Source organism: Tachysurus fulvidraco, chromosome 16 (genome assembly GCF_022655615.1).
Source record: "Tachysurus fulvidraco isolate hzauxx_2018 chromosome 16, HZAU_PFXX_2.0, whole genome shotgun sequence".
Classification (NCBI taxonomy): domain Eukaryota; kingdom Metazoa; phylum Chordata; class Actinopteri; order Siluriformes; family Bagridae; genus Tachysurus; species Tachysurus fulvidraco.
The window spans coordinates 19,761,338-19,776,589 of NC_062533.1; the positions used below are offsets into that span (position 1 = coordinate 19,761,338).

Consider the following 15,252-nt stretch of genomic DNA (forward strand, 5'->3'; position numbering starts at 1 on the left):
CGCTGGATCTTGTTTACACAAACATTCCCGGCGCGTACCGTGCGGAGCCCAGCCCCCACCTCGGCTACTCAGACCACATCACTGTTATGCTAATTCCTGCATACAGACCACTCGTCAGACGCTCAAAACCGGTTCTGAAGCAGGTGAAAACCTGGCCAGCAGGAGCCACTTCTGCTCTTCAGGACTGCTTTGAGTGCACTGACTGGAATATCTTCAGGGAGGCTGCAACCAACGGCGACTCCGTCAACTTGGAGGAGTACACGTCAGCAGTGACCAGTTACATCGGCAAGTGCATTGATGACGTGACCGTTTCCAAGACCATCACTACACGCCCCAACCAGAAGCCGTGGATGAATGCTAATGTGCGTGCTCTGCTGAGGTCTAGGGACCTAGCCTTCAGAACAGGGGACAGGGTGGCCCTAAGAACAGCAAGGGCCAAACTGTCCCGAGCCATCAGAGAGGCAAAGCGTGCACATGCCCAGACAATCCACAGCCACTTCCAGGACAGCGGAGACACCCGGCGCATGTGGCAGGGCATACAGGCGATCACAAACTACAAGACAGCTTCACCTGCTTGTGATAGCGACGCCTCCCTCCCAGACGCGTTGAATGAGTTCTACGCTCGGTTCGAGGTACAGAACAACGTTACGCCAAGGAAGACCATCCCTCGTCCCGACGACCAGGTACTCTGTCTATCCACGGCCGACGTGAGGAGATCTCTATGCAGAGTTAACCCACGGAAGGCTGCTGGACCAGACAACATTCCTGGCAGGGTGCTCAGAGAATGTGCGGAACAGCTAGCGGATGTCTTTACGGACATCTTCAACATTTCCCTGAGCAGCGCCGTTGTTCCTACGTGCCACAAAAACTACCACCATCGTTCCTGTCCCAAAGAAGTCTACAGTGTCTTGCCTCAATGACTATCGTCCCGTTGCACTCACACCCATAGTTATGAAGTGCTTCGAGAAGCTCGTCATGAGGCACATCAAGACCCAGCTACCACCCTCACTTGACCCCCTACAGTTCGCGTATCGTCCAAACCGCTCCACAGACGATGCCATTACCACAGCCCTCCACTTAGCCCTCACCCATCTGGACAATAAGGACACTTATGTACGAATGCTGTTCATAGACTTTAGTTCAGCATTCAATACAATCATCCCTCAGCACCTGATTGGGAAGCTGAGCCTGCTGGGACTAAACACCTCCCTCTGCAACTGGATCCTGGACTTCCTGACTGGGAGACCTCAGTCAGTCCGGATCGGGAACAGCATCTCCAGCACCACCACACTGAACACTGGAGCTCCTCAAGGCTGCGTGCTCAGTCCACTGCTGTTCACTCTGCTGACTCACGACTGTGCAGCAATGCACAGATCGAATCATATTATTAAGTTCGCCGATGACACGACCGTGGTGGGTCTCATCAACAAGAACGACGAGTCAGCATACAGGGAGGAGGTGCAACAACTAACTGCCTGGTGTAGAGCCAACAACCTTTCTCTGAATGTGGACAAAACTAAAGAGATGGTTGTGGACTTCAGGAGAGCACAGAGCGACCACTCTCCGCTGAACATCGACGGATCATCTGTAGAGATCGTCAAGAGCACCAAATTTCTGGGTGTTCATCTAGCGGAGAACCTCACCTGGTCACTCAACACCAGCGCCATCACCAAGAAAGCCCGGCAGCGTCTCTACTTCCTCCGAAGGCTGAGAAAGGCACATCTCCCTCCCCCAACCCTGACCATGTTCTACAGAGGGACCATTGAGAGCATCCTGAGCAGCTGCATCACTGTCTGGTTTGGGAACTGTACGATCTCGGATCGCAAAACCCTGCAGCGGATAGTGAGGACAGCGGAGAAGATCATTGGGGTCTCTCTTCCCTCTATCATGGACACTTACACCACACGCTGCGTCCGCAAAGGCAACAGCATTGTGGATGACCCCACACACCCCCACACACACTCGTCACCCTCCTGCCGTCTGGAAAAAGGTGCCGAAGCATTCGGGCCCTCACGACCAGACTGCGTAACAGTTTCTTCCCACAAGCCATCAGACTTCTCAATAACCGAACTGTACTATACTGAGCACAACATACACACACATCATCTGTATGGACTGCACAGACCCTCACAAAACACACACACTGTTTTGCACACTTTTCTGCTGTTTTTGCACATATTGGACAATATCTCAGTCATCTGCTGTTTTTTGCACAACTCCATATATAATCCAAAGGACCTGCTGCTAAGAACCTGCTGCTGTTCATTTTTTTACTGCACAAAATACTGTTTGAACATTCAGTATTTACACCGGTCGGTCGGCGCTGTTTCTGTTACTGTTTATTGTCTTTTGTGTATTGCATTTTTTGTACTTTTTGTATTGTCTTGTAACTTAATGTCTGCACTGTTTTTTGTCCTGCACTGTCTTTTGTCCTGCACTGTCTTGCTTGTCTTGTCCTGCACTGTTTGCACCAGGTTGCACAGTTGCACTTTATGTGGCTAAGACTACTTACATGTCCTTAGCCCTGTCTTTGTTTTATGTAGCACCTTGATCCTGGAGAAACGTTGTCTCATTTCACTGTGTACTGCAACAGCTATATATGGTTGAAATGACAATAAAAAGCTTCTTGACTTGACTTCTTGACTTCTTGACATCATCAGCAGCAGCAGCAGTCTGATGAAGAACAAGAGCTGTTTATTAATCAGAGCGGATTAAAAGACTAAAATAATGACTACACTGATATTTAGGTGAATAGATGTCTATTAAAATTCTCTGTGCATTCAGATGTGGATTTATTTAACAGAACAGAATCCCAGTTAATAGAAGACTGGATTACCTGATTGGTGGGAATTTGATGGTTGCTTGATGAAGCATCTGAACAATAAGACACACAAGTAAAGATGAAATTCACATCATACAACAACTTTATACAATAACTCTATAAATAACAACAAATAAAAATAAACAAACCTTTTCTGTGATTTTTATATAAAACTCCAAGCAGAAGTGTGATTACGATAACAGAGAATATATTGGAGGCTGTTAAGGGAATAATCCAGTCGTGTTCACCTGGAATGATGAAAATACACACAATGTATAAATCTACAACTTGTATAAATATTGTATGATTTATGAACAGTGAGAGGTTGTCACTATGGAACATTCTGTTATAGACAGTGAAAGGAAACCAAATTATTACTTGTTTCTGGGCTGCATTTTGAATCTCTGTCTGTAGTTCCAGATGTATTACTGTGTGTCGTGTCTTTATATTTACAGATAAATCAAAAAAAGCAGCAAATTAACAGAAATGATACTAAATATAAATAAAGTGAAATATTCAACATTTAATACATATGTAGACATAATTCTGGTTAAAGTGTTGATCTGGAATTAGCAGGTTATCAGAGTAAAGTTATATATATATATATATATATATATATATATATATATATATATATATATATATATATATTTTTTTTTTTTTTTTTTTTTTTCTAACTGACTTTCAAGCAATGAATAAAAAAAAACGTGAAAAATACAAAATGAGTGATGAGATCTCCAATAGAGGTGTGAACATGTGTGTAATTCCCATTCCACCTGCTCCAGAAGAATTTATGGAAAAATTATCACAAAGACTAATAAGTGTAAAATATTTGAAATGGTCAGGATTGAGTTTGTTTACTGTGTTGAGTGCAGGATTGTTATGTTTCCCAAGGCTCAGGTAGGAATGAGGAGATGGGAGGCAGGCTTGGAGGCTTGGGATGACTGAATGAATCTATATATATATAATTTATCTTTAAAAATGTCTTTTCTATACACAAGTCTGTTTCCCAATTCACCACAAGGACTAGCCAGCAGAAGCAGGCTGCTGGTGAGAAGATTAGTAAAAAAGCATGAACATTACTGCACTAATACACTAGTCTCATCACATCATCCTGTGGTCAAAGCTCTATGGAGGCTTGAGTTCTTTCACTCAAACTTCACACACCATGTCTATGATCCAATTAAGTGGAATCTACATCATTCAAAGACATTCTAGACATTTCTATACTTTCACCTTTCACTGTTTCTAGAGGAAGATGTCAAAGTATGGTGTGAGTGGGTAATCTAGCGTCTCATGGTTTGGTCACTAAATAAATCCTTTTCACTATTATAGCCTGACATTTCTATTATATTCCTGGGACACTGGAGACAACATAATGTTAACCATTTCTACAAAAGATAAGGGTTACATTCTTATTCATGCAAAACTTGCACACAAACTGCTGCTGCATTTTAACACCTTTTATGTGGTATAAACCACACGCTGTCCTCATGCTGGGGTTTGGTTTAAGAACATCTCACACCAGACAATACATGTGAAAGTTAATGGAAACATCACACCTGCTTAAACTGTTTCAAATCTGAGGAAGTGTTTAGTTGTTAAAATAAAAACATTCATTGAGAACAACTCACACTAGACAATAATGTTAAAGTTAAAGGAAACAACAAACCTGCTTAAACCTGATTGTTTCAAAACTGCTTAAGTGTTTAGTAGTAGCCTTTATTGTCACTGGTCACAAGTACTGTGAAATTAGCCATCAACCTGTCCAAAATACAATACATACAATATGACAAGGGGGTGACAGGACAGGAAGACCGGGAATTTGAAAAGAAATACAGCATAACATGAGGGAAGGGAGGAGAAAAAACAACCCCCAGACTATACTCCAGAGAAGTACAGTGTGGGAACAGGAAAAACACCTCAGCAACATAAGCACATAAACAGTAGGCCATAAACACACATAAATACCAACATTCAAGTGGTCCACAAAAACTTAAGCAAATTGTTTACCAAGAGCCATTTCTTGATATTTAACCTTCAAAATCAAACAAAAATGTATATGTTTTTATATTCGAGAAATAATGTGAAGAATTTCAAGAAAAAATGCTGAACGTCTTCATGGCTCTTGGCTCTGGATGTTCTGGAGGATGAAGCAAAACTCACAGCTGCATAGTTCAAGACCTCATCAGCAGCAGTCTGATGAAGAACAAGAGCTGTTCATTAATCAGAGCAGATTAAAAGACTAATATTATGACTACACCAATATTTAGGTGAATAGATCATCGGAGACTCCATCGTGTGCCACATCTGTGCTACTGCAGCTAAAGGTAAGGTACACATTCGATGTTTACTAGTGCTCGTGTTCTTGATGTCGCTGCACAGGTACCTGGGATCCTGAGCAAGCAAACCGGAGCCGTGGTTCTTCATGCCGCTATGAACGACACCAGCTTGAGGCAGTCAGATCACCATTCACTCACTCCCCCACCCCCCATTGCCCCTACACTGAATACATTGCACTACCAGCATTGTTTTCATCTGACTTTCTGACTCAGTGCTGTTGTTTCGTAGCCACCGCCCTAGAGCGCCCTACACAATGAACATACGTTGTGTTAATGTTTTTAAATAGAAACACATAAAAATAGTATTTGTGGTATGTTGTATCTTGCATACAATAAAAAAACGTGATTTTGTTATAAGCTTTAATTTATTAATAACGTAACACGCACGTGCCCAGCTTCATGCCACTTCCAACATACACTTGGTATACTTCTTCGTCAGTGCATTACAACACATACATACATCACTAGTGACCCCTATTGGTCATTATTAGTTAGAACACAACATATAACATCCTTCACCCCTTAACTTGAAAACTTCCACTTGAATTATATTCAACATATACATTTATAGAAATGTTGTATAACAACCTCAACATAACTTATTGAAATATCTCATCCTCTTGTTATGTACTGTTTTTCTCTTTTTCTCTATTATTTCACAAGACTTTAAGATATTATGGTGCTTTTCTTTCTCTTGCTGAACGTCTCACACAACCTGTTGGTGAACTCTCAGGCTGCATTGTCTCTCCAGTACCAACCAACTCTGGTCTTGTAAGTCTTGGTGTCTCCAGTTTCTACCAATCCTTGTGATTGGACTAGAACATCAGCTTGAGAAACAATTTCAGAATTTAGAACCTCTTCCTGTTGTCGACTGAACAACTGGTCAACTGGTATGATACAGGTGATTTCTGCAATTTCTCCCTGCACGCATTTAGGTCCATAACCAAAGTTCCTAGTATACACAGCATCTCCCACTTCAAAATATCTGGACTTTGCCTGTTTATCATGTGGTTCCTTCTGACTCTGTTGCTTTGTTTCAATCTTGTCATTGAGGTCTGCATGTATTCTGTCGAGTGTGCATCTCAACTTCCTTCCCATCATCATTGGTGATAACCCTGTTGTAGACTGCAGTGTTATTCGATAACTGAACAATGCACGGTGTAACTTGGTCTCAATGGTGTCTCCTGAACCTTTCTTTACAGCTTTGTCTGTACAGCTCTCTCGGCCAAGCCATTTGATGATGGATAATACAGAGCAGCCGGAACATGTGTTATTCCATTTCTGGACATGAATTCTTTACATGCCTCACTCATGAAACACTGAGCATTGTCTGACACTATTACTTCAGGAATGCCATGCACACTGAAACTGTTCCTCAGGCAACTCAAGAGTGACAGCTGTCGTTGCTGAATTCAGGGGGTATGAATCTATCCACTTAGAATGTGCATCAATTAAGATTAGAAACATTTTACCCATAAATGGACCAGCATAATCCATATGTACACATCTCCAGGGCTTTCTTGGCCAGTCCCAAGGATGAAATGGTGCACACACAGGAGTTTTTCTCTGTTCCTGACATATTATACAGCTTTTGACTTTAGACTCTATGTCCACATCCAGTTTAGGTCACCACAGGTAGCTCCTCGCCAGGCCTTTCATCCTCGACATACATGGACAACATTGATGTATTTGGTCCAGAAACATTGAACGTCCTTTCTCAGGAATGTTAAGACGTGCTCCCCACAGCACACAACCATCTTGCACACTAAGCTCTGTCTTTTTTTATAAGGTGCAAAATCCGCTGCATCACTATGATCAGGCCACCCTTTCAGTACATACTCCCGAACTCTAGAGAGTACAGGATCTCGTGCAGTCCAGTGCTTGATTTGCTCTGACGTTGTAATTGAGCTCACCTCTTTTTTCCAGAATGAACACCTGTTCCTGCTTACATAGCTCCTCATGGTTTTTCTGGAAGGGGAAATCAGCTTAGAGCATCCGCATTTCCATTGTCTTTTCCAGCTCAGTATGAAATCACATATTCACAAGCACCTAGCAGCACGGCCCATCTCATTATTCGTTGTGAGGCCATTTTTGGCACAGTTCTGAGCTCATTTAAGTGACTAATTAGAGGTTACTTAAATGAGAACTGTACAAATTACAAATTTGCATCCATACAAGTACTTATGGAATCTCTTGACTCCAAACACTACCGCAAGTCCCTCTTTATCTAGTTGTGAGTAGATTTTTTCCACTTTTGAAAGTGTTCGTGAAACAAACCCTATCGGTCGTTCTGTTCCATCTGCCATCCGATGACTTCTTTCTTCAGCAGTTTGTGCAGAGGTGCTAGAAGTGTTGAGAGCTTTGGTAGGAAACGGTTACAATAATTCAACAGTCCCAGGTACACTTTAAGCTCTGTTACTGAAGTTGTTGTTGGTGCATCTTTAACTGCCTGCAATTTTTCAGGGACAGAATGAATCCCTGTTGCATCCACTCTATGTCCCAGGAATGTGACTTCATGGAAAAGGATGGAAATGGAAATGTTCTGCTTGTGATAAAACAGTCACACTGCATCCCGTGTCAATCTCAAATTTCACTAGGCATTCGTTTACGGACAACATTTGTATTATAGGGGATACATGGGGTATGCTTGCCTCTATACTATACATGGTGTATACTTCCTCTCCAGGCACCTCTTTTTCTTGGTCTTGGAGATAATTTGCTGTCTTTTGCAATTTTCCTCTACCCATCTCTGAAGATTTCTTGCACTTATCTGTGTTAGTGTCTTGTAGTTTTACTCTACACACTCTTCTCAAATGTCCAAACTTTCCACAATTGTAACATTTTTCCCCTGCAAACTTACAATACTTTGGTCCGTGGTTATTTCCACCACAACGGTAGCATGTCCCTGTACCACCTGACGTTCTCATTTCTCTCGCTTCCATCTTGAAAACAGTGGTACTGTGCCTGTGTCCTTTCTCTCTGTTCATATCTGCCATATCTTTATTAGCAGCTTCAATAGCCTGTGCTTTTCTCAACGCCATCTCAAACGTCAGACCATCCTCTGCTAATAATCTCCTCTGTATGCTGTCATCGTTGACTCCGCACACTAACCGGTCTCTTAGCATGACAGTGAGTGTGTCACCAAAGTTACAGTCCTGTGTTAGCTTCCTGAGCTCAGCCACATATTCCGCTATACTTTCACCCAAGCATTTGTTCCGTGAATTAAACTTCCATCTCTGGACTATTTCACTGGGTTTTGGATTAAAGTGCATACGTCTTTGAACCTGGTTTTTCAGGGCTCAGCAGATTCCTCATAATTGTGTATGTCTGCGCACTGACACAGCTCAACAAAATGGCATGTTTTTTGTTTAGTTCATCCACATCATTTGCCACAAAGAAATGATTTAATATCTCGCAATATTCCTCCAACGACTGTGACGTACTATCGAATGGGGCCACGGATCCCACCATGCCAGCCATCTTATCGTCCAGTCAACTCACGTGGTAGTCGCCAGCTAACGGCAAAAATGTGATAGGATTCGCTCCTATATACACTTCCTCAAGTTAAGGATTCAGTTATTCGGATTCCTGAGATATCCCCTGCATGTGTGTTTGTGCGTGCTGCAACTTTCTTCGCACTTTCTTTCCTGTTCACGGACTTCAATAAACCTCACTCTGTATTGCTTACCTTGGTCCATAGCGTGTGTATCATTACAGAAAGCCAGACCTACGAAGCAAGAAGCAAGATGAACGTTCCAACATCCTTCAGAATCTACACCATGCAGTTGGACTCCACTCGTCTCTCACTGTCAGACCATCAGCGGAGAATTAATCGAGGATTGTGTCTTTACTGTGGAGCTTCAGAGCATACTATCACCTCATGCTCCATCCGCCCACCATGACACCTGGTGAGTGTTATCCAGTCTGAGCCATCCACTCATCTCCTTGAAACTATGTAACTCCCTTCAGATCCCCAAGATCAGAGTTCCAAAGGCACTCCAAGCCCACTACATCACTGGCAAACCATTAAACAGAGCCAACATACACCATAGTGCAGGACCCGTGGCACTGACAGTGGGAGAGCTGCATGTGGAGTATATCACCCTTCTGGACAGGTCGCTACAAATATTTGGTGATGCCATGTCTTTGTGAATGCGCCATCTGTCTTCCAGGACTTTAAACACCATGTGTTCTGGGACTTCCTGAATCAGATCATGATCGTCTATATCAACGATATCTTTTTCAATTCTTTAACAGAACATATCCAAAATGTCACTGCAGTCTGATGGAAGCTCCGGGAACACCATTTGTACCTCAATGCCAAAAAGTGTGAGTTCCATACCTCCCAGATAGCCTTTCTAGGCTATGATTTGCTATGATTTGCTTATGATTATGATTTGCTAACTTCTACAGACAGTTTATACACTTCAGACTCATAGTCACACCCCTCACCTCACTCCTCCGAGGCAAACCGAAATCCCTGTGCTGGTCTCCCTTAGCTACGAAAATCTTCGAAGGGCTGAAAGAAGCCTTCACCCAAGCTCCGGTCTTCATTCATCCCAATCCACAACTTCCCTTCACAGTATAAGTTGTAACCTTGCTGCATTATTCAGGCCCACAAAAATATAATGCACACGCACACACACACACACACACACACACACACACACACACACACACACACACACACACACACACACATATACAACACATATATATATAGTGTTTCAGGCCTTAATATAAGTTCACTGTTTGTTTTGAGCTGGTGGTGTTTGAGTTTGTATGCCTTATATAAAACTTTCTTTATTTATGTTATCAATTTTTGGGGATTTTTATGTTGAAACCTTATTGTAGGGGAAGAGACTTTTATTTTGAAAGATTATACCTGGGAGGAAGAAAAGCCTAAAAATAAAGTAGGAAATGGTTAAAAGGGGACATGCTGTTCTATCCTACAAAAATATTTCTGGAGGATTTCCTGAGTTTGGAATCCCTTTTCCAGAACCTGTATGTCTCTGTTGAAATAAGTGTGGATTTAATTGCTGCTGAGTTTCAAGAGACAAGTGGAATTTTTGGAATTTTCCTTCAACACTTTTAAATTACTCACATCTCTATAAGGTCTGAGTGGGGAACTAACTAAGGACTAACAAAAGACAAGTCCGCTAAGTGTTGAAAATCTTGTATTTGGAGTTATTATTCTAATCTATGCACATGAATTTAATCCTGTTGTGTGTAATTCAGCCGTATCTTTTTTTTCCCTCCTAACCAGATCTTTCCTATTTAGTAAAACACAGTATTTAAGTGCCTGAACTTTATTGTAACTAGGGGTCTAACTGTGATTTATTGAGACAGACTTGTTACAAAGTAGATGCCTCCAGTACAGGTGACAGGGCAGTTCTGTCACAACCCCACAGTAAAACCCATGTACTCCATCCATTCGCATTTTTCTCCCACAAGTTCACCCCTTCAGAGGTCAATTATGACATAGGTAACCACAAACTCCTAACCATAAAATTCGCCCTGGAAGAATGGAGACACTGGTTAAAGGGCACCTAATCCCCATTTACAGTTTTCACGGATAACAAGAATTTACTATACCTCTGAGATGCTAAAAGGTTGAACCCTCGTCAAGCTCGCTTCAACTGCACCATCACCTACCATCCAGGAGTGAAGAACAAGAAAGCTGATGCTTTATCCCACTTCCACATGCTTGACAAGGAATCTGAGCAACCAGAGACCATCTTTCCATCCTCCATGATTGTCAGTCCCATTCAGTGGGTACCTGAAGAGAAAAATACTGTCCATCCATTACCGGAACGTCCACCCAATGTTAAGTTCATATCTTCATCTCAACGCATGCCCCTCATCAACCAAAAACATACCTCTGTTGGCACTGGTCACCCTGGCATCAGTCGAATTTTGGTATTCCTGAAGACAATGTCTCTGATCATGGTACCCAATTCACCTCCAGAGTCTGGAAGGCTTTCTTCCAGCACCTAGGTGTGGCCATCAGTCTATCCTCCTGATATCAACCTCAATCTAATGATCAGACTGAGAGGAAAATTCAAGACATCAGTAACTTTTTCCAAGCTTTCTGTCAGCTCCAACAGGACACCTAGGGTCAGTTCTTCCCATGGGCATAGTACACACAGAACTCCCTGAGGCAACAAACTACTGGCTTAACACCTTTCCAGTGTGTCCTCGGCTATCAGCCACCTTTCATTCCCTGTTCGGATGAACCTTCGGATGTTCTGCCTATCGAATACTTGTTCCATGAGAGTGAGGGGGTATGGGATTCTGCACATCATTAATTGCAGGGGCAATTAGTCTTCTGATTAGGGCATTAGAAGACACAAGAGAGCAGCAGATACTCACCGTTAATCCACTCCGTCCTACCAAGTGGGTCAGAAGGTATAGTCTTCCACGAGGAACATCCGTCTTAAGCTCCCCTGCAAAAAGCTGAGCCCCCATTACATCGGAACCTTCAAAATCGTTAAGGAGATCAATCAGGTGGCATTTAAACTCAAACTCCCAAGCACTTATTGGATACACCCAGTCATTCAAGTATCTCACTTTAAACCATATTAGTCACCAGTCTCTCCCCTCTCTCCCAGGTACTAGTGCTGAAGAAGTACCCCCCCCCCCCACCTACCCTTGAAGAAGATACCGGGATCTACTTGGATTCTAGACATCGAGGTGAGATTCTACAGTATCTTGTTGATTGGGAGCGGTATGGAACTGAGAGCACTCATGGGTACCCCGGGATGTTATCCTAGACCCCAATCTTCTCCAGTAAACTCATCCAGGCAGGCCCGCCCAGGGACCGTACCGAGGGGTACTGTCACTCACCAGCATTCACATTCACCGGAGTACTAAAAAGCACCACCTGTTCCGCAATTTTTTTTCAGCAAAAAAGTTTTTTTTACATTTTAGAAATCTTCTGCAATATTTCAAGAAAAAAATGCTGAGAAAACCTGAAGAAGGCTTAGTAGGAAAAACCCACACCATGTCTTCTTACACCTCAGTTTGTGCTTCATGTGGCAAGCTAGCATCTCATGGTTTGGTTGCTAAATCCTTTTCACATGCTCCACTATTACCTGAGGTTTCTATTTATGTGCTGTGACACGAGACAACAAAATGTTAACCGTTTCTATAAAATATAAAGATTGCATTCGTATTTATTCAAAACTTGCACACAAACTGTTGTTGAACTTTAACACCTTGACGTGGTAAAAAAACAAACACTGTCCTCATGCTGGTGTTTAGTTTGAGATCATCTCACACTAGACGATACATGGGAAGTTAATAGAAACAACAAAACTGCTAAAAGTGTTTAGTGCTTAAAATAGGAACCAGAGCTTATTCTGTGTTTTTTGGGGCTATAAATGATGTCACAAGGCAACTGTGGACTGAACTGTAAGATTTGTTTATTAATTCTTTTCTAAACAGAAATTTTAATACAACCAGTGAAGTCATTTAGAGACATCTGTGGGAATGAACATGTTGCTAAAATTAGCTTAAATAGGAACACAAAAAATACACTGTGGTATTTGTGAAATTTGTTAATGTAAATAGTCTGAAAACGTTTAAAATAAAGCACTTCTTGGCACATCATCGGTCTCAACATACATTTTTAATCTGATTTAATGTTCAGTGTCTGAAATTTAATTTCAAGTTAAACAGCCACATCTCATCAGTAATGTTGGTATCTTTATATTCAGCCCTATTTCACTTACAGGCTCTTAATATTTATGGAAAAGTTAATGTTTTATTAATCTGAAATAACTTAAAAATGGACAAAAACTGTGGTTCACAAAAACAAAAGCTTAATTAAAAACATTCAATATCAAAAACAATATTATTATTTTTTTTACAATTTAGAAATGATCTGCACTATTTCAAGAAAAAATGCTGAGAAAAGGCTTCAGAAAAAATATCATTTGTTTATTTTATTTTAACATGAGCGTAAACGTCTTCATGGGTATTTTTGGCTCTGGATGTTCTGGAGGATGAAGGTTTTTTAGCAAATCTCACAGCTGCATAGTTCAAGACATCATCAGCAGCAGCAGTCTGATGAAGAACAAGAGCTGTTTATTAATCAGAGCGGATTAAAAGACTAAAATAATGACTACACTGATATTTAGGTGAATAGATGTCTATTAAAATTCTCTGTGCATTCAGATGTGGATTTATTTAACAGAACAGAATCCCAGTTAATAGAAGACTGGATTACCTGATTGGTGGGAATTTGATGGTTGCTTGATGAAGCATCTGAACAATAAGACACACAAGTAAAGATGAAATTCACATCATACAACAACTTTATACAATAACTCTATAAATAACAACAAATACAAATAAACACACCTTTTCTGTGATTTTTATATAAAACTCCAAGCAGAAGTGTGATTACAATAACAGAGAATATATTGGAGGCTGTTAAGGCAAGAATCCAGTTGTTTTCACCTGGAATGATGAAAATACACACAATGTATAAATCTACAACTTGTATAAATATTGTATGATTTATGAACAGTGAGAGGTTGTCACTATGGAACATTCTGTTATAGACAGTGAAAGGAAACCAAATTATTACCTGTTTTATTGCTGCCGTGTGAACCATTGTTTGTAGTTCCAGATGTATTACAGTGTGTCGTGTCTTTATATTTACAGATAAATAAAAAAAAGCAGCAAATTAACAGAAATGATACTAAATATAAATAAAGTGAAATATTCAACATTTAATACATATGTAGACATAATTCTGGTTAAAGTGTTGATCTGGAATTAGCAGGTTATCAGAGTAAAACTGTTTACCTTCAAATTGCAGACGTGTTCCAGATGTGAACTTCACTACATTAACTTCCATTTCTCCACAGAAATATTCTCCTTTATCATCTTCTCTTGTTTTTTTAATGTTGAGATCAAATTTATTGTCATTTATATTAATACTGTAACGATCATTAAATCCTTCAATAAATTTGTAGCCCAATTCTTTATTGTATTGTTTTGCAATAAACTGAGGTAATTTTCCTGAAATCTGTCTGTACCAAACTACATTCTCTCTCTTTGTGTCACTGCTAATGTTACACTTCATAGTTACATCTTCTCCACGCTTTACTGTTATCACGTCAATCTCCTTGATGTCAGAAGTTTTCACTGTAAAAATGTTTAATATTTAATGTCAGTAAATGAGTTAAATATAAAATATTATAGTTTTACATTAAAGTTTCAGAAAGTTACTCACCAGCTGTGAAGAGAGAAAAAAGAGCACAAAGAGCGACAAAGAGTCTGGTCATCGTTCCTGTTCACACCAAGTGATCTAATGAACTTGTGTGTTCAGTACAAAACCAGGTCCAGACTCACACCTGATTGGATGATTTGAAGCTGTGGACTGATTTGATTGGTCCATTAGCTGTAATGAGGCGTGAAGCTCACAGTGAATTCTTGTCTATTCTGATGGTGTGACGAGTCACATGACTTTACAGATATGATACACTGGAGCTTTATCAGTCCTGTGTGCTGAAATCTCTCTGATAGAAGAAGTTTAATGAAGAGCAAAAAATTTTATAAATATGTTTATCTTTTACTTTGAATCAAACTTAAGATCGCAACTTTTTTTTTTTTTTTGTAGTTAAATATACAAAAACAATCTCTTAATGGTTCCATCCCAGTGAAAGCATTTAAAAACACACTTCTGATACTTTTAATGGCATTTTGCTTTCTTTGAAGTAAACACTAATAATAGCATAAAACATGTCCTTGTCATCTGAACCCATAGGTTCTTAACAAAAGTCATGAGAATGTAGCCCGGACTTTTGCCATGTGCCTTTTGATTATGTTTTGTGTTCATGCATCTGCCCCACTGTTGTCTATTCCTTCCCACCTCAGCACACCTGCCCCTTATGTGTCTAACTGTCTTTCTTATTTATTAGTGCTGTGTTGCCTTTGGCACAGCAGAATCTTTGTTTTATGTCTGTAATGTCTTCGTCTTTTGTGTCTTGTTTTTTTAATCTTTCTTTCACAAAAAAAACCCTGTTCTCTGACAGACGGATAGCGTCTAGCCTGGCACCGGATAATTATGGGAGCATT

General features: G+C 40.7%; 1 protein-coding gene and 1 long non-coding RNA gene across 2 annotated transcripts; both read right to left on the bottom strand.

Moving 5' to 3' along the window:
- Positions 1 to 2,683: 2,683 nt before the first annotated feature.
- LOC113656590 lies at positions 2,684 to 3,226 on the bottom strand. The gene is made up of 3 exons (XR_003443933.2): positions 3,200 to 3,226; positions 2,971 to 3,069; positions 2,684 to 2,874 (listed from the first exon to the last, which is right to left on the bottom strand). It is a non-coding gene; the product is annotated as an uncharacterized LOC113656590 (long non-coding RNA).
- Positions 3,227 to 4,800: 1,574 nt separating this feature from the next.
- Positions 4,801 to 14,461, bottom strand: LOC113656587. Its single transcript, XM_027167904.2, has 7 exons — positions 14,408 to 14,461; positions 13,978 to 14,319; positions 13,757 to 13,819; positions 13,528 to 13,626; positions 13,394 to 13,431; positions 13,213 to 13,230; positions 4,801 to 5,005 (listed from the first exon to the last, which is right to left on the bottom strand). Exons 1-7 carry the CDS (start codon positions 14,457 to 14,459, stop codon positions 4,868 to 4,870), a joined length of 750 nt encoding a protein of 249 aa, XP_027023705.2. The 5' UTR covers positions 14,460 to 14,461; the 3' UTR covers positions 4,801 to 4,867.
- Positions 14,462 to 15,252: the final 791 nt, after the last annotated feature.

Bases quoted from the DNA above. Each gene is read 5' to 3' on its own strand.
- LOC113656587 (XM_027167904.2), bottom strand. From the start codon at position 14,459: ATGACCAGACTCTTTGTCGCTCTTTGTGCTCTTTTTTCTCTCTTCACA. The intron at 14,320-14,407 runs GTGAGTAACTTT...ACATTTTTACAG, and splicing joins TTTTTCTCTCTTCACAGCTG to TGAAAACTTCTGACATCAAG. The intron at 13,432-13,527 runs GTGTGTTTATTT...CTTATTGTTCAG, and splicing joins ATATAAAAATCACAGAAAAG to ATGCTTCATCAAGCAACCAT.